General features: G+C 49.1%; 1 protein-coding gene and 1 long non-coding RNA gene across 7 annotated transcripts in view; one reads left to right on the forward strand and one right to left on the reverse strand.

Annotated features, from left to right (window-relative positions):
• ADGRL1 (adhesion G protein-coupled receptor L1) overlaps positions 1-14,385 on the forward strand; it is a 65,242-nt gene extending 50,857 nt beyond the window's left edge. For 3 of the 6 annotated variants that reach the window (XM_069082924.1, XM_069082920.1, XM_069082923.1), the window contains 18 exons: positions 725-1,039; positions 1,571-1,674; positions 1,931-2,116; positions 2,556-2,594; positions 2,782-2,965; positions 3,276-3,398; positions 4,554-4,768; positions 5,484-5,654; positions 6,103-6,312; positions 6,544-6,764; positions 7,154-7,220; positions 7,981-8,072; positions 8,411-8,579; positions 8,739-8,867; positions 9,043-9,139; positions 9,247-9,375; positions 9,814-9,831; positions 10,310-14,385. In XM_069082924.1, the coding sequence (XP_068939025.1) occupies positions 725-1,039; positions 1,571-1,674; positions 1,931-2,116; positions 2,556-2,594; positions 2,782-2,965; positions 3,276-3,398; positions 4,554-4,768; positions 5,484-5,654; positions 6,103-6,312; positions 6,544-6,764; positions 7,154-7,220; positions 7,981-8,072; positions 8,411-8,579; positions 8,739-8,867; positions 9,043-9,139; positions 9,247-9,375; positions 9,814-9,831; positions 10,310-11,049 (3,209 nt within the window). In that variant the 3' untranslated portion in view covers positions 11,050-14,385. Of the gene's footprint in view, positions 1-724; positions 1,040-1,570; positions 1,675-1,930; positions 2,117-2,555; positions 2,595-2,781; positions 2,966-3,275; positions 3,399-4,553; positions 4,769-5,483; positions 5,655-6,102; positions 6,313-6,543; positions 6,765-7,153; positions 7,221-7,980; positions 8,073-8,410; positions 8,580-8,738; positions 8,868-9,042; positions 9,140-9,246; positions 9,376-9,813; positions 9,923-10,309 lie in introns of all 6 variants that reach the window. The other 3 variants (XR_011167383.1, XM_069082922.1, XM_069082921.1) reach the window with 3 other exon arrangements.
• Positions 1-18,583, reverse strand: part of LOC138157388 (uncharacterized) — a 38,769-nt gene that overhangs the window by 5,090 nt on the left and 15,096 nt on the right. Inside the window, exon 2 of the long non-coding RNA XR_011167384.1 lies at positions 8,459-8,567. This is a non-coding gene — a long non-coding RNA (uncharacterized lncRNA). The remainder of the gene's footprint in view (positions 1-8,458; positions 8,568-18,583) is intronic.

Genomic DNA, 18,583 nt, shown 5'->3' on the forward strand with positions numbered 1-18,583 from the left:
CCTGACCCCGGGGATGGCCATTCCTACTCCTTTGGTCTGACTCAGGAATGATGATCTTTGACTTCATTCTTAATACCACTCCTATCTTAAGTGTAGGATAGATTTCTAGAAAAGGGACCTTAGAGATCATCTAATTCAACTCCCTTGTTTCATAGATAAGAAAACTGAGGTTCAGCAGGAATGGCTTGCCCAAAATCATCTTAAATAGAAGAGTCAGAATAGGAACTTGTCTCCTGACTCTAAAAAAGGTGCTTTTTTCACATGGCCTGACAGCAACCTTGGGATCCGTCTCCAGGGTGGGGAGTCCAGAAGTCATTCCTTAGATTCCAGGAATAATGAGGTGATTGTACCACCCTACTCTATCCTGGTTGGTAAGAACACATCTGGAGTACTGTGGTCCTGGGTGCTACGTTCAGGGAGGATGTGGATAAGCTGGAGCGCCCCGAAGAGGGTAACCAGAATAGCAAAGGGCCTCAAATTTATGCCGTATATATGGGTAAGACCTGTCCTAACTGTTGTGATGAGGCTGTGAAAAGGCTGGCCACACTAGACCTGCAGGGAAGTAGGGATCCTCAGGGAGCCAGAACATTCCTTGTCCTTCTCAGGAGACACAGTAACAAGATGGTTAAGAGTGGGGTGATTTGGAATACCAGGGTATGGTGTGTCTGAGGATGGGGGAAAGGTCCACATCTAACACTGTTTCTATCACCCCACTACAATACAGGTCCAGCCACTTTACCCCCCCTCAGCACGACAACCACAGCCCGACCCACCCCGTTGACAAGCACAGCCTCACCTGCTGCTACCACACCTCTCCGCCGAGCACCCCTCACTACTCACCCTGTGGGTGCCATCAATCAGCTGGGGCCTGATGTGCCACCTGCCACAGCACCAGCTCCTAGCACTCGAAGACCCCCAGCCCCCAACCTGCACGTGTCACCTGAGCTATTCTGTGAGCCCCGGGAGGTTCGGAGGGTCCAATGGCCAGCCACCCAGCAAGGCATGTTGGTAGAAAGGCCTTGCCCCAAGGGCACACGAGGTGAGTGAGTTCTGGAGGCTAGAGTGACTTCTTCCCCTTCCAAGGTGGATGGGTGGGTGGTGACTGCTAATTCTCTCCATGGAAGAGTGGAAAGTTCTCTCCCTAGGCTTAAAAAGAACAGACTATGGGTCTCATGGGGTAGGGGGCAAGGAACAGTGGGGATTAGGGGAAATGGAAAGGGTAGACAGAAAATATCAACACATAAAGACAGTCCCCCTGACTGTCCATCTGCTTCCCACCACTTTGTCCCTCTAGCCCTCTTTCTCATCTCTGTCCTTGCATTTTCCTCCCACTTTGTCTCTCTTGCTCTCTTTCTCATCTCTGTCCTTCCATTTTCTTCTCTCCTGTCTCCCATCCATTTGTTCCCAAACCTTATCTTGGTCTATCGTGTTCTTTCATTGTTTGGTCCTCTCCCACTTTCTTTCTTATCACTACCTCCTCCTCATTTATCTGTCTTTCTCTCATCTATTTCTTTTCTCTTCTACTCATTCTCTTCTCTTATTTGTCTCCTGCCTTTGTCCATCTTTGTAGGAATTGCTTCTTTCCAGTGTCTACCAGCACTGGGGCTCTGGAACCCCCGAGGCCCGGATCTCAGCAACTGTACTTCCCCCTGGGTCAACCAGGTGGCCCAGAAGGTACCAGCACTTGCACCTTGAGGGGCTGGGTCATGGGGATGGAAGGGTCTAATGGGAGATGAATGTGAGAGGGAGCTCCTAAGTTACTAGGTAGAAAGAGGGGCTGGGCAGGGGAATGAGTGAGGAACTGTAGTAGAAAAGCTGACCATTGTAGGGGTTAAAGGGACAGGATTTGGGCAGGGAGAAGTTCAGTAAGCTGGGAGTGACTGGGGAAGTATAGAAGGAAAAATTCATGGTATGGGATTCCTGCCTCCAGATCAAGAGTGGTGAGAATGCAGCCAACATTGCCAGTGAGCTGGCCCGCCATACCCGGGGCTCTATCTATGCGGGTGATGTCTCATCATCAGTGAAGCTAATGGAGCAGCTGCTGGACATCCTGGATGCCCAGCTGCAAGCTCTCCGGCCCATCGAGCGTGAGTCAGCTGGCAAGAACTACAACAAGGTGGGCCTGCTCATGGGCATCCTAGGGGAATCTGGGAAACTAAAAGTATCCCCTATGCCTATGTCTGGAGCAAAAAAAAAAGATACTTTAGTGGGGCGTGGTTATCGCCCATTCTGGAGCCTCTGTGCTATCTGTGCCTCCCAATTCTGCATCCCCCTTCTGAGACACACCTTCACAACTCCTCTGGTTGAAAAAGGAAACAAGAATCATAAAGGCTGTGGTTTAGCAGACCATCTTGTGAGGTCAAGAAGAACTGAAATTAGATGCTGGGCTCACCTTGGAAACCACTAATGCAGGGTTATTTAGCTAGCAGTCAGGATGAGCTGGTGACAAGGATGAGAACGGGACCCTTAGGATTCTAGCTGAGATGGAATGGGGCTGGGAAGCCAAGAATAAGTATTAGGGGTTTGAGTCTGACATCTTCTCTCTCCTGTCCTAGATGCACAAGAGAGAGAGAACCTGCAAGGACTACATCAAGGTGAGATGATGACAGTGGCCCAACTAGGGCTGAGGGATATGGGCACCAGGGGGCGTCAATGACCAGGGTGGGCAAGGCTAAGAATGGAGGGCTGGAAAAGGGGCCTTGGAGACTTTGGAGGGAAAGTGGAGCTGGGATAGTCAGGCTAGAACAGACACTCTCAGTCTTACTTATCCCACCCCCACAGGCAGTAGTGGAGACCGTGGATAACCTGCTTCGCCCAGAGGCCCTGGAGTCATGGAAAGACATGAATGCCACAGAACAAGTGCACACGGCCACCATGTTGTTAGACATCCTGGAGGAGGGGGCCTTCCTGCTAGCTGACAATGTCAAAGAACCAGCTCGATTCCTCACGGCAAAGCAGAATGTAGGTGAGTAAGCTCCCTGAGGCCACACCAAGAGACAAAGGGCTGTCCAGAACATGAAGATCTGATTATATTATGCAGACATGCCCCAAAAACATGCCTAGACCCAGCATCCCACCTGGACACATCCAACCTTGGAACCTGCCTAGAATATAGGGACTTGTGCATGGATAAGAAGACTTTAGGCCATAAGGGAGGGACAGCTCCCTGCCTAGCTCCTTCAACCAGCCTCCTGCTATAAGGTTCCTTCTTCAGGCCCTTGGATGGTAAAGGCCAGAGTCAAATGCACTCAGGTACTTCTCATGTCCCTCCACAGTGCTCGAGGTTACCGTGCTGAACACCGAGGGTCAGGTACAAGAACTGGTGTTCCCCCAGGAGTACCCCAGTGAAAACTCCATCCAACTTTCTGCCAACACCATCAAGCAGAACAGCCGTAACGGTCAGTACCATGGCAGGGAGGGGGAAAGGAAGGGAATCCACTTGGGAATGTATTGCTGAGCTCTAGTAACACCCCAACCCTCAGCTTCATCATGGGAGCTGAGGGGTAAATCAGGAACCAGCAGGGACAAAGTGAACGGGGTGTCCTCCAGGGAGGGGCTCCATAAGTCATTCATTAGATTCCAGGAATAAGGAGGTACTTGTGCACCCTACTACACCTTATCCAGGTTGGTCAGACCACATCTGGAGTAGTGTGGTCCTGTGGTCCATGTAGAGAGGATGTGGATAAGCTGGAGAACATCCAGAGGAAGCTAACCAGAATGGCAAATGGCCTCAAATTTATGCCATCTAAATACTGGGGACATTTAGCCTAGAGAATAAAATCAAGGGCACAGTCACTCTTTTCAGGTACCTGAAGCTCTCTGTTAAGTGGAAGAGGGATTAAATATGACCTGTTTGGCCCCCAAGAGCACAGATAAGAGCAATGGATGGGAAAAGTTGCAAAAAAGCAAATTCTGGTTTGATGTCAAGAAATATGTGTTGAAAATCAGAGCTGTCCCAGAGTGGAATAGGCTGTACTGGGACATAATGGGTTTCCCTTCATTCTGCATCTTCAAGCAGAGGCTTCCCAAGTACTTCTTGGACAGGGTATAGTGAGGAGTTCTTTTCACGTATGGGTTGGACTAGAGGGCTCCCAAGGTCCCTTCCAGTTCTCCAATGCTGTTAGTCAGTGACTTAGAAGGGGAAAAGATTTTAGAAGTCATATAGGCCAGAGGTTCTTAACCTGGGGTGAGGGGGGTATTTGTGACCTTTTTTTTTTCTAATCCTGAAAACTCTGTTTCTATATAATTGGTTTCTTTTGTGATATGAAGTATTTTATTTTAAGCATTTAAATACATCATTCTGATAAGAGGTCCATAGGCTTCACCAGAGGGCTTCAATGCCAGAGGAACCCATGGTACAATAAAAGTTAAAAAAAAAAAAACATACACACATACAAAAAGTTCTGGTCTGGTCTAACCTCTCAATTTACAAGTGAGGACATGAAGGACTAAGGAGAAGAGATTTTCCCAAGGTCACACAGGTAGGAAATAGTCAATATTGGAGCAATTATTTTAACTGGTGCTGATGGTTGTCACCACACTTTCCGTTCCAGGGGTGGTGAAAGTTGTCTTCATCCTTTATAACAACCTGGGCCTCTTTCTGTCCACGGAGAATGCCACAGTGAAGCTGGCAGGTGAGGCAGGCTCCGGGGGCCCTGGGGGAGCTGCGTTAGTGGTGAACTCTCAAGTCATTGCAGCTTCCATCAACAAAGAATCTAGCCGTGTGTTCCTCATGGACCCAGTCATCTTCACTGTGGCCCACCTAGAGGTAAGCCCTGGAAATCGACCTGGCCCTGATCTCACAATGCTCATTTCCTCGGGATGATTCTGAGGAGCCTTGCCTATGGAGAGCATCATCCTCTCAAGGGTCCTGTTTTGTCCTCTGTCTGGGGGAGGGGAGGATGAGCAGGGCAGAACCCATTGGACCATATCCCTTTAGGAGCTTTCATGTTCCCCAGCATTGAGAACACTTCAGGAAAGCTGTCAGGGCTCCTATCCCCAGTCTATAACTCCTGATCCCTAGTGCTTGGTACCCTCTCCTACAGGTAGAGTCATTTTAAATTAGATCATTGGATTTTTGAACTTGAAGTAAATCTTCCTCGTTCCTTGGTGCAGTTCCCTCCTTTTTACATATGGGGAAACTGAAGCTCAGTGGCATTGCGACTTGCTTGAGGCCACATAGCTTTTTAGAGCTATATTTGAGACTTGAACCCAAGACTCTAGACTCTTTCTTAGTTTAGTGGGGTTTTTTCACTATACTGCCTCTCACTTTGCATGGAGTGCTAAATCCTTATCTGTACTCTTATTTGAAAAACCCCTGACCCCGTAAGGTTCACCCCCACCCCATGGCACTTATCCAATGTTGTGTCCGTGTCTGAGGCTGTGCTACAGCCTGGTGGGAGTGAGGGGTTGGAGAGGACTCCACAGATCTGATGCCTCTCACTGTAATACTCTGACACCCCCCAACTACCACCACACAACAGGCCAAGAACCACTTCAATGCCAACTGCTCCTTCTGGAACTACTCAGAGCGTTCCATGCTGGGCTACTGGTCGACCCAGGGCTGTCGTCTGGTGGATTCCAACAAGACCCATACCACCTGTGCCTGCAGCCACCTCACTAACTTTGCCGTGCTCATGGCTCACCGTGAGATCGTAAGCCAGTGGCTCCATCAGCTCCACTGGGCCAAGGCCTGCTTGTTAGCCTGGCTTTGCATGGCATTACAACATGAGGCATGCCAAGGGAATCCCAACTTCCTGGGCATAGGGAGCCATCAGTACCTCCCTTGCTCAGGGCATGGGGCTGGAGCAAGTAGAAATGACAAGGGGAAAGGGCTGCTTTTCCTGGCTCTGTCTCAATTGCCTCCTTCTCCCCAGACATTGAGGTTTCATTACTTCTCCATGGGTATTCCAGAGCATGGGGGAAGGGGGCATACCATCCACCAGAGGGTGGGAACCAGTCAGCTGGTGAAGGGGCAGAAGGTTCTGATGGGTGGTCCAGTGAGGCTCATGGTGTCCTTAGCAATTGCCTACAAATGGTGCCCTGGTTAAGTCAAGGTTAGGGTCGCAAATCCTAAAATTGCCCTTCCTGATTTCTCCCCAGTACCAAGGTCGGATCAATGAGCTACTGCTGTCTGTCATCACTTGGGTGGGCATCGTGATCTCCCTTGTCTGCCTGGCTATCTGTATCTCCACCTTCTGCTTCCTTCGGGGGCTACAGACTGACCGAAATACCATCCACAAGAATCTTTGTATCAACCTCTTTCTGGCTGAGCTGCTCTTCCTTGTTGGCATTGATAAGACCCAGTACGAGGTTAGTCAGGGTTCAGGGAGCCTGATGCCAGGGGGGTAGAGCTGGCTTATTTCTCTCTCTGAGCAGAGGCAGCGCTAAGCTTGCCATGTCCAGCACGTGCCAACATCAGGCTTCTCCAGCTTCGAGGGGGTTGGGCAACAGGGCTGCAGGGCCCAGCTGGGTTGGGAGCCTGGTAGGAGGGCTGGCCTGGGCTGGGCCATTCCCCCTCATGCCTGGTGCCTGTGCCCTTAGATCGCCTGCCCCATCTTTGCGGGGCTGCTGCATTACTTCTTCCTGGCAGCCTTCTCTTGGCTGTGCCTGGAGGGCGTGCATCTCTACTTGCTGTTGGTGGAAGTGTTTGAGAGCGAGTACTCACGCACCAAATACTACTACCTGGGAGGCTACTGCTTTCCAGCCCTCGTTGTGGGCATCGCTGCCGCCATCGACTATCGCAGCTACGGCACTGAGAAGGCGTGAGTGTTTGTTCTTCCCTTGTCTCTTTGGCGTCTGTTCTCCTAAGCCCCCAGATAGCACTGACCTTTAGGATGGGGCCATTCAGGGACCATCCCCCTCTCCTCTTGCCACGCTCCCCACCTTACAGGTCTTGGTCCCTAGGGGTCATTGCCCTCCTTCTCGACTCCATAGAAACCGCACTAGGCAGAATCAGCCCCCCAGGGACAAAATAGGGAGTCCTGTTGGTGGTGGAGGTAGAGCTATTTGGTACCCTGGGCCCTTCTCTCAAAGGAGATAATATTTGTAAAGTGCTTAGCACAGTACCTAGAACACAGTAGGTGCTATATAAATGCTTATTCTCCTGCCTTCCCCCTTCCCACTTCTACCTTGTCCTCTTCCTGTCTGACAGCTGCTGGCTCCGAGTAGACAATTACTTCATCTGGAGTTTCATCGGGCCCGTCTCATTTGTCATTGTGGTGAGTCAGAGGAGAGGGCCCCACACTCATCAGGCTCCCTTGAATCGTAGTAGTCTTCACCCCCTAACTCTTCTAATCGTTCCTAAGGGGCTTATCCCAGAATTTGAAAAGGAGGAACATTTTTGTACCCTGTTCTACCCCGACCTTCTCAAGACCCAAGAAATGGAACAAATCCTCTCTTCACTACATAATGGTGGTGTTCAATCTTCTCTTGCCTAATTATGATGTCTGGTCTCCCCAAAAGAAGGATGGTTTCTAATCTTCTCCATACAGTGGGTAGTTTCTAATCTCATACTCCTACAGAGCTAGACAAGAATTTAGAGATTCTTTAGACCAACCCTCTCATTTTACAGATGGAGAAACTGAGGCTTGAAAAGATTAAATAGTTCCCCAAGGTCATACAGGCAGTAAGTAACAGAGCTAGAATTCAAACACGGGTTGTCAGACTCCCATATCTGGGGTGTGTGTGTGTGTGTGCGCATGTGTGTGCTTGTGTGTGTCTGTGTGTGTGTGCGTGTGTGTGGACACAAGTGAAGCTGCTTTGGTTGATCCCTCCAATTGGAATAGAAAAACAAAACAGCCCCAGGCTACCCTCTGGGTACCCATAAAGGAGTGAGAGTACATTTCCAGTGTCAGGCAACAAGGTTCTCTCCCTTCAGCATTCAACAGCCTCAGACCAGACCTAGCATTCTGGTGAGGAAGAGCCAAGCCCAGCCAAGCAGCCTGACCCGCCCTCCACCATGTCCTTGTCCCTTTCCAGGTGAACCTGGTGTTCCTCATGGTGACACTTCACAAGATGATTCGTAGCTCCTCTGTGCTCAAGCCTGACTCTAGTCGCCTGGACAACATCAAGTAAGTGGGCACTTGTGGACAACTCAGCACCCTCCCAGGAGCCCCCAGGTCTAGCTTCAGCCCCAGAGACTGACCATGGGCTCAGCCTGGCTGAGGACCCTGTTGACCTAGTGCCAGCTGAAATGATAACCTGAAGGAGGCAGAAGCCTAGGGTGACTGTGCTGGTGTTAGATGAGCTGAGGGATGGCCCCCCCACCTATAGCCCCTGCTCCCCCCCTTTCATCTGCACTCTCTAGCTTAACCTAAGCTGCTCCTCTGCTCTGGAACCTTGGCTTCCTCCAAGAAGCTGCTGTTGAGATGCTTTTTCTCTCCTCTTGCCACCCCCCCCCACCTTACAGGTCTTGGGCCCTGGGGGCCATTGCCCTTCTCTTCCTACTGGGTCTCACCTGGGCCTTTGGCCTCCTCTTCATCAACAAGGAGTCGGTGGTCATGGCCTATCTCTTCACCACCTTCAATGCCTTCCAGGGGGTGTTCATCTTTGTCTTTCACTGCGCTCTGCAGAAGAAGGTAAGAAGGGTGTTACCCCTGTTCTCTAGCCTCCAGATTCCACTCCCCAAGGGCCTTTTCCTTCTCTCCTGTGGCCCCGCTTTGGGGGCAGAGTGAGTGAGTGAGCCCTACTCCTCCCACTCTGCCTGACCTGCCTGTTCTTCCTCCGCCTGCCCTCAGGTGCACAAGGAGTACAGCAAGTGCCTGCGCCACTCCTACTGCTGCATCCGACCACCCCCTGGAGGCGCTCACGGCTCCCTCAAGACCTCTGCCATGCGCAGCAACAACCGCTACTATACGGGGACCCAGGTACCTAGGGCTCTGCTGGGGCTGGGAAAGCTACCTGCGGGCAGGGCTGGTGGTGACGAGGCTATCCACTGAGGAAGGAACGGTCAGGTGTTAATTTTGTCATGGAAGGGTCAACCAGCCAAGGCACCAAGGGCACTTGAGCCATGTCTCACACCCCATGTTGTTGTGTTTCCAGAGCCGAATTCGAAGGATGTGGAATGACACCGTGAGGAAGCAGACGGAGTCATCCTTCATGGCTGGAGACATCAACAGTACCCCAACCCTGAACCGAGGTGAGAGCCCTTCCTGACTCTGTACTCAGTTTCCTTTCCTTAACCCTGAAATTCTGTCAGACTCTGAACTATTTGGTGATCTCTGACACTGGGCTCTCCTCTGCTAGGCACCATGGGGAACCATCTGCTAACCAACCCTGTCCTGCAGCCTCGAGGTGGGACCAGCCCCTACAATACCCTCATTGCTGAGTCTGTGGGCTTCAACCCCTCCTCACCCCCTGTTTTCAACTCTCCAGGTAAAAGGACTACCTGTGGGGACAGAGCTGAGAAAAGAAGCATGGTTGGTTGTAGCAAAAAGAGTATGGGACTTGGGAATTGGGAGGCCTGGGCTCAAAATGCAGCTCTTTTACTTACTATGTGACCATGGACAATTTCCTTCATGTCTCTGAGCCTCAGTTTCCTCATCTATAAAAAGGATATAATAATACTTGCCTCAGAGTCGTTCTGAGGAAAGTATTTGTGAACCTTAAGCCACTAAAGAAAATTAAGTTGTTATAAAAAAAAGAAATAGGGCCCTTTTTTTGAGGACTAGGCACGAGGTAACTAGTTCTTTGTCTGAGGGAAGGCTTCATAAGCCCTGGATTGGGGGCTGGGTGTTTGAAGTTAGGAGACGGTATCTCTGGACCAATCTCATTCTAACCCTCTCTCTTTTCTCTCCCCATGCAAACCTACAGGGAGCTACCGGGAGCCCAGTACGTCCTACCCTTTTCCAGTAATATTTTAGGAGGTGGGAGACAGTCTAAGGCAGTAGCTGCTGCCAGATGGGGATGGCCTCGAGTGTGGGTCAGAACATACAGGATTGCCATCCTCTCTAGGCAGGGTCAAGCTCGGCCCCTCACATCCCTAAGTGTCCAAACCCCCTAGCTATGACTCCTCAGGATCCCCTGGAGAATTCCTGATGAGTGATAGAATGGCCCTGGGACGGCTAGTTCTCTCTGGTGGAGGTAGTTGGAGCAGGAAATAGGGTCCCCAGCCACAGGTGGAGGTAAGGAGTGGGAAGGGCTCAGCTCCCCAGGGTGATAGGACAAGTCCTAGAGAGCGATTGAGAAGACAGCCTGGCCCCTCTCCCTCACACGCTCCCTTCCTCATCAGCCCCCCATGGCTTCCTTACAGCCATGTTCCCATCCATGCTGCCCCCTTCCTCCTGACCAGTGCCTCTCTATCTTACAGAACACCCCCTAGGAGGCCGGGATGCATGCGGTATGGATACCCTTCCACTTAATGGTAACTTTAACAACAGCTACTCCTTACGAAGCGGCGACTTCCCCCCCGGGGATGGGGGTCCAGAACCACCACGAGGACGAAACTTGGCTGATGCTGCTGCCTTTGAGAAGATGATCATCTCAGAGCTGGTGCACAACAATCTCAGGGGTAGCAGTGGGGCAGCCAAGGGCCCCCCACCCCCTGAGCCCCCAGTGCCACCAGTGCCAGGTAGTGGCGGAGATGAAGAGGCAGGAGCACCTGGAGGGGCTGACCGGGCCGAGATCGAACTGCTCTACAAAGCCCTGGAGGAGCCCCTACTGCTGCCCCGGGCCCAGTCGGTGCTGTATCAGAGCGACCTGGACGAATCGGAGAGCTGTGCGGCTGAGGACGGGGCAGTCAGCCGGCCCCTCTCCTCCCCTCCTGGCCGGGACTCGCTCTATGCCAGTGGGGCCAACCTTCGGGACTCGCCCTCCTACCCGGACAGTAGCCCAGAGGGGCCTAGTGAGGCCCTTCCTCCACCCCCTCCGGCCCCACCTGGTCCTCCTGAAATCTACTACACCTCCCGCCCGGCCCTGGTGGCCCGGAACCCCCTGCAGGGCTACTACCAGGTGCGGCGGCCTAGCCATGAAGGCTACCTGGCTGCCCCAGGCCTGGAGGGGCCAGGGCCTGATGGTGATGGCCAGATGCAACTGGTCACCAGCCTCTGAGGGGCCCCATGGACTCAGAGGGCTGGGTGGCCCAGTGCCAGGGGAGGGGGACCCTGGGTAGGGGAGGACTTTGGGGGATAGAGGGTGAACTAAACAGGGTGTGAGACAGGCTGTCCTCTCTGTATGTACCCCTCACCTATGGGCCCTACCACTCCCCTTTTAGGGGACTCTGAAGGGGCAGGGTCTTTGATGTACAGGGTACACAGGAGTTCCTGACAGCCACATGCACCAGCTGTTTTGGGGGAGTGTTGTGGGGATAAGCTGAGGGCCCCCTGGGGGTAGATGGGCAAGAAGTTGGAGGAGCACAGTTCCTCCTAGATTCTCTGCCCAGGGGTAAAGCGGTTGCCAAAACCCCACTTTGCCAAACCTTTCAGTGGCTCCTCTCTACAGCCAGAAACCTTGCAGGCCCCACCCCAAGGAAGAATTTCAGGGCAAAGGACAGATGGACAGCCTTCTGTATATCCTCCTACTCCCCTGAAACTGGAGGTTCTAGCCCAAGGGAAAACCCCAGGAGGGAAATTGAGGGATGCGGCTAGAGGTTTAAATGTTGAACTTTCTTCTGAGCCAACTACTCCTCATTTCCTCCCTGGAAGCAAGCCTGCTCTGAGCTCCCCCCCAAGACTGTACCCACTGACCCCCCCAAGGGTGACTCCTGACTAAGCACAACCCCCCATGGGGCCCCTAGCCCATGGGGGTGACCCCTCAGGGGGGGCAGTTCCCCACCTCTGTGGGCTCAGATCTCTGGGGAGTAGATCCTGGGTCTGGAACTCTCCCTGGGGCAGGGGGCCTCTTTACCCTTCCCTTCCTCCCCCATTGCTGTAAATATTTCAACGAAATGGAAAAGAAAAAAAATTACAAAAAAAAAAATCTCATCACTTGAAGCCACTGGGAGCCCACAGCCCAGGCCAGCTCTGGCTCTCCACCAGCCAGAGCACCTAGCCACCTACCTGCCCACCCACCCACCTACCCACCCAGCAGCCAAGACTTCTCTCTGCTTGTGCGTGCATCCTGGCCAGGTTGGAGTGGGGGCCTCCATGGCAGCTTTTTACAATCAAAAGACAGAAAACAAAACAAAAACAAGAAGCAAAAGAGACACAACCTTTTTCCTTCCTGGCACCACGTTCCTGTCATTTCCCTCCAAATGCAGTCCCTAGCATCGTCTCTCTTGGGGCACGTGGCCCACCACCTGCTCCAGGAATAGGGACCCGTTTTCCTTCTCTCACCCCTCCCTCCCTGCCAAGGGGAGATCCCTCCGACCCAAAGATGCTTTCCTGAGGTGGCCACACCATCTCTTTAAGTTCTGTTAACTGCAAATTGCTTCTGGGCCTCAGGACCAGCAAAGGGATAAAGGCGTCATTTTTCTGTCTAGAGGGGTTAATGGAAGAGTTTTTTAAAAAATGAAAATACCCACAGTCCCTGGGTGCTGGAGTAGGGAAGGGTAAGATGGGAGTTTTGTGTCCATGTGTTTGGGGTCAGGATGTGGAATGATGGAGTTTGCCCTGTCTGGAAAGCGTGAGAGGTTCCCAGAGGGGAAGGCATCAGAGGACACTTAAGCAGGGCTGTTTCTCCAAACCTCCTACATTTCTTAGAAGCTGGTTTTGGGGGGGAATCTGCTCATGTGTGCCTCTCCCTGCTATACTGTCTTTTCTTCTCTGACCTTTTTTTCACCATCCTCACCTAAGGGCTCCTCTCCATGCCTCTTGGGGTGGGAATGGGACAGCCCAGCTGTGCAATGTGCTACAATGCTCTGGTCCCTGGAGTCCCTTGTGGCCATTTCCCCAAAGGGTGGCCCCTCCCCATTCCTGCTTCCTTCACCTCACACCCTCCCCTTACCACTTTTCTCACAAGTGCCATGAGTTTTCTAACATCTTTGGGTCTCAGCCTGCTGCTGCCATTAAATTCTTGGTTTGGGGGACAGGAGCTCCAGGGAGTAATTGGGGAATAAGTATGTGTGGTAGGAGGAGAGATAGGGGGTCTTGGGGGAATCCTTTTTGCTGCTAGAAACCCCCTCCCTCCTCCTGGGGAGTTGGGGCTGGCTTGTCCCCATCATGTGGGGGAGAAGGGGTCAAACCAAAGAATGATGGCTTTGTCCCACATTGGGGGCAGGGGTGGGGAGGACAGCGAGAAGGAGAACCTGGTTGGTCTTCATCTCTTGCTCTCCTAGATAAGACTGAGAGTGACCCTGTGTTGGAAGTGCTAAATTCACTTTGCCAGGAGCCCCTGGGTTGAATGGCAGTGACGTCAGGTTGGGGAAGGCAAGGACCATCTAAAGGCCCTGCATCACCATTTCCCCCACACAACATTCCCCTCTTTCTGTGCTTGGGAGAGACTTAGGGCAGGAGCTGTCCCCAATGGTCTCTATCTCGATTCCCTGGTTGTGACAAAGGACCACCTGGATGGGGGAGGGTTGTGAAAAGCTCAGTTTGGAGGGGGGAAGGAGAGATAGAGATGGGAAGTGACTGATGAGGAAGCTGGTGGGTGGAAGGCCTCGAGGGCCCCCTACCCTTCCTGCCTCAAACTTGGGGCAGCTATATGACACCAGCTGGGGATTGGGAACTCCTGGGTTTCTGTGGAACCTGAAGGAATGTAAGGAGTCCTGCTTCCCCCCCCCTCCCCTTATCTCCCCAGACATGGACAATCATGGGGGTAGGGTGAAGTGAGTAGGTTCCCATCTAGCGAGGACAGGGATAGCAACAGGAAGGGTTCCTAGGCCTCACGGCTGCATGGCAGGGCCCCCTGGTGGGGATACAGAGACCATCGCAGTCCAGCTCCAAGCCACCCTAGAGAACCCAACTGTTCCCCCACCCCAACTAGCCCTGGTGCCTTGACACCCCCACCCCAGCTGGGACAGGACCCACTGTATAGAGAAGGTTCTTGGTTTCCTCCCCCTACTCTCCTTTCCCTGGGCTCATGAGTTCCTTCCCTCTTAAAATTTTGTGGGAGGCAATTTCTGGATTTTCATTTCTCTTGGTTCCCTTGCCTTCTTTCCCTTTTTTCTGTCTCTGCCTCTCTTTCCCTCTGTCTGTCTTTCTCCTCTGTGTCTCTCATCTGTCTTGTCTTCCTCTTACCCTTCTTTTCACCCTTGCTTTCTCTTTGTCCGTTTGGGCTTCCCTCCTCCTGTCCTCCTGCCACCCACCTTCCCCACCTTGGTCTCCTCCTTTTCGATATGCCAAACCAATTTTGGGTCGAGTGCATTTAACGAGAACAAAACAAAAGACTCATAAAGACAACGAGTACGTTTCAAAAAAAAAAAAAAGAAAAAACTTCCAAAAAAAAGAAACCATTGTCGAGTCAAAAAAAAAAATCAAACAATAAAGAAAATAAGATTTCTTGGAACATTTAGCGCCGAGTGATTTATTTCAGGGTGCAAAATGGGAAATGGGAGGGGGACCAAAGGTTAAGAAGGACCTCAATGACAGTCTCAGCAATGGGCAGTGACAAATTCTTTTTTTTTTTTTTGGAAGGGGGAGGGCAGAGCAATTGGGGTTAAGTGACTTGCCAAGGTCACATGGCTAGTTAAGTGTGTGAGGCTGGATTTGAATTCAGGTCCTCCTGACTCCAGGGCCGGTGCTCTATTCACTGCGACACCTAGCCACCCCTACTGACAAATTCTTTGGAGTGATTATGTCTTAGGATAAAACAGTCCAATGGGAGAAATAATTATTTTCTGCTCAAGGCATCCCCAGGATGTATTAAGAGTATCTATATAGAACTTTAAGGTATGAAGCATTTTTCTTCCAACAATCTTGAGAGGTAGGTCATACAGAATATTATTATCTCATGTTATGAAGAAACTGAGGCTCAATGAGATTTAAATGAAATGTAGCCAGACTCGGTCCAAGTGTCAGAGCCAGGATTAAAATGCATATCTTTCCTTGTTACAAAAACCAGGGCTGTTGAGATTTGAAACCATGAGTGTAAGCATGATGTATAAAACTTCCAGTTCCCTCTTAGGAGGAACCAAATTCACACATACACAAAGAAGAGCATTTTTTTAAACTTCCCTCATAATTTCCCTGTCCAATCTCTTTGTCTTTCATTCTCTCTTTACCACTGTAAGCTTAACCTCCTCTGTGGTATAAATATAAAAAAATAATAATAGAACAAAACTTGTTTTTGTGTACTTTCCAAGGAGTGTTGTCATCTTTTTTAAAGGCAATTAGACAAGCCTTAATCATATGTAATAGTTATACTTAGCCATGGCATAGAGGGGGTTCTGGGTTCTTGAGGGCTCTGTCAGCATAACCTAAGCTTTGTCAGATTCCAGGGATGGTTCTGACAACAGACCAAATCTGCTTTCCAAAACTCAGCCTAGCCACATAAGGAGAAACTGACCATCAGTAGATTGGCCACTTGTCAATGAATTCCTTGGTCATGGCAACCCATGAAACAAAGAAAAATACAAAATATCCCTCAGTTCTGCCCGTTTCTGCTTCTGCAGTGATGGCAGCAGAGTTGAAACAGAGTTTTTAGACTGTCTATAAAATTCATCTTGGTCTACCCTCCTTGGGTGTTAATACAATAAATGTGAGATCCTTATTCAATGACCAACGACCAGGCATATTACAAGAGGAACTGAATCATATCAATCATGCCATTCTTGATAGAAATGAAATGAGAAGAAATAAGAATGTTTTGCATCTAAACAGCAAGATGAGTCACAGGTAACCAATCCCTTGGAGAAACTAAGAAATAAGTTGGTGGAGTTGGTTTTATCATATGCCCATAGGCATCAAGGAACATTATTTTGTGAGACATTTGGTTATCTAAAACTCCAGTGAAATTGATATTTGCAAAAAAGGCCACCATGAAAGCAAATAATATAGCTCATGAATTAACATGGTTGTGTGGGAACTGAAGAAGAGAAATTCTACAAAGAATTTGATAAGACAATCCAACTTATACCAACATAATGTTTTATATATGACTTCAATGCAAAGGTAGGAAAGGTGAGCACAATGAAACACAGAAAACAAAGCTCAGGAAGAAGTGATGCTTACTACACATTACTACTACATATCTTCTGCCATTTATAGCTAAACTCTTCAAAAAGGCAGTCTACAATAAGCACCTCCACTTTCCTCTCACTCTCTTCTTAACCCCTTATAATATGGCTTCTGATATTATTCTACTGAAACAGGTCTCTCCAAAGTTATTAATGATCTCTTAGCTGCCAAATACAATGGTATTCTCCTCAGCTTCTCTGCAGTCTTTGACAATGACAATAACTCTCTCCTCCTTGATACTCTTCCCCCTCTAGATTTCTCTTCTGTTTTCCTCCTACCTTTCTGACCACTCCTCAGTCTCCCTTACAGGATCTTCATCCAGATCAGACCCTCTAACTGTAGGTGTCCCTCAGAGTTCTATCCTGGGCCCTCATCTTTCCTCCCTTTATACTACTTCACTTGCTGATCTCATCAGCTCCCACAGATTCAATTACCATCTGATGATTCTCAAATCTACCTATCCTACACCAACCTGTCTGCTGATCTCACATCTCCAACTGCCTTTCAGATATCTCAAACTGGCCCAATACACACCTTAAATACAAATGTCGAAATATGAACTCATTCTCTTCCTCCCTAAGCATCCCCCCTACCTCCTGACTTCCCTATTATGATAGAGGGCAACAGCAGCCTCCCTGTCCCTCAAGCTCATAACCTAGGAGTCACCCTGGATTCCTCACTTTCTCTCATTCCCCATATCTATTCTGTTGCCAAGGCCTGTTAATCTCACCTTCAAAGCATCTCTCAAATATGCCTCCTCTTCTCCCTTGACACTGCCCCCATCCTGGTGCAGGCCCTCATCACCACACACCTGGATTACTACAATAGCCTGATAGTGGATCTGTCTGCCTCAAGTCTCTTCCTACTCCAATCCATCCTCCATTCAGTTACCAAAAGGATTTTCCTGAAGCACAGGTCCAATCATATCACCCCCATACTCCACAAACTCTAGTGGCTCCCCATTGCCTCCAGGATCAAACACAAAATGCTCCATTTGGCATTCAATGTCCTTCATAATGTAACCCCATCCTACCTTTCCAATCTTCCTTCATGTTATTCCCTGGCATGTACTCTTCAATCTAGTGATGCTGGTCTCCTGACTATTCCACAAACTAGACCCTCCATCTTCAGTTCCAGGCATTTTCTTTGGCTGTTTCTCATGCCTACAATGCTTTCCCTCCTCAATTCTGCTCCTTGCCTTCCTTATCTTCCTTTGAAGCCCAGTTTAAAATTCCATCCTTTACAGGAAACCTTTCCCAATGCCTATTAATTCTAGTGTCTTCCATCTGTTAATTATTTCCTATTTATCCTGTATATAGTCTGCCTTGTATGTATGTATGTATATATGTATATATATATAACATATATGTGTGTTTTATTAGATTATAAGTTCATTGAGGGAAGAGACTGTCATTTGCCCCTTTTTGTATCCCCAGTGCTTAGTACAATGTCTAATATATTAAGAACCTAATAGTTATTTAATAAATATTATTGGTTAACTGACTGATCCAAAGGGTATTTAAGGATGAAAGTGGATGGATAACATAAGAAAAATTTGAAAATATCTACAAAGATATTTATTACAAACTATTTTTTCTATCAGGATAGCATAACCACCACATTTGGACTCTTAACAGTACAGTCCCAGATGTACTTCTACAGAAGGCAGAAATGGCACTAAAGAGAATTTATTTTTACAACAGTTGGATTGGATAAAGCACACAGATCTATGCTGGATGTGGCACAATTACAAGGGTGTTAAAAGATTGATTCACAAGGTAAATGAAGGAGAAAGAGATACCAAAGTGTGGGATAAAAAATCTGACCCTATTAATACCCAAAAAGGCAACTGAGACAACATCAGCTACTAACCTACATTCCTGCCTTTCCATTTATGTATATTGGAGGGCATGCTGAGTGAGTGTATTAGGAAAGAACTATAGGTTAGGCTTTCACAAGCCATATTACTTAATAGTCCACATCTTTACCATAACACAAATATCTAGAAGTTATAGAACATATAAGAACCCAAACTGTTTTCATTGTTCACTGATTATTAACAAAAATATTTGACTCATTAGAACAAAGTCTTAAAGTCTCTCTTCCCATGAGGAGAATCTCTCATTCATATATAAAAATTCATCAAAATTCCTTGAAGAATTTAATAACAGAGATAACCTTGTTCAACAGCCCTCTGATCATAAACATCAGATGAGACAAAAAATAGAGATAAATATTTGCCAAAGATATTTGCTATTGTAATTCAGGGAATACAGTGAAGAATCAAAGTACAAGAAGGTTTTTGCATTGAAAATAAGGTCCTCTTCCTATGTTACATCATGATAGTACCATCAAGCCCTGGGTAACAGCAGAGGCTTCTGAAAGAGATCTGTAACCAACCAAAAGAATTTGGCCTGACTATTCACACAGGAGGGATTAAGTGGATGAAGAATGACTGTCGTCCAGTTGGATAGATAACCTAATGTAATGGAAATGCAAACTTAAAGATCTTCCCTGCCCCTAGGCTA

This window comes from Petaurus breviceps, unplaced genomic scaffold (assembly GCF_028583685.1).
Source record: "Petaurus breviceps papuanus isolate PSGF00001 unplaced genomic scaffold, PetGlider_PUasm1.0 172, whole genome shotgun sequence".
Classification (NCBI taxonomy): Eukaryota; Metazoa; Chordata; class Mammalia; order Diprotodontia; family Petauridae; genus Petaurus; species Petaurus breviceps.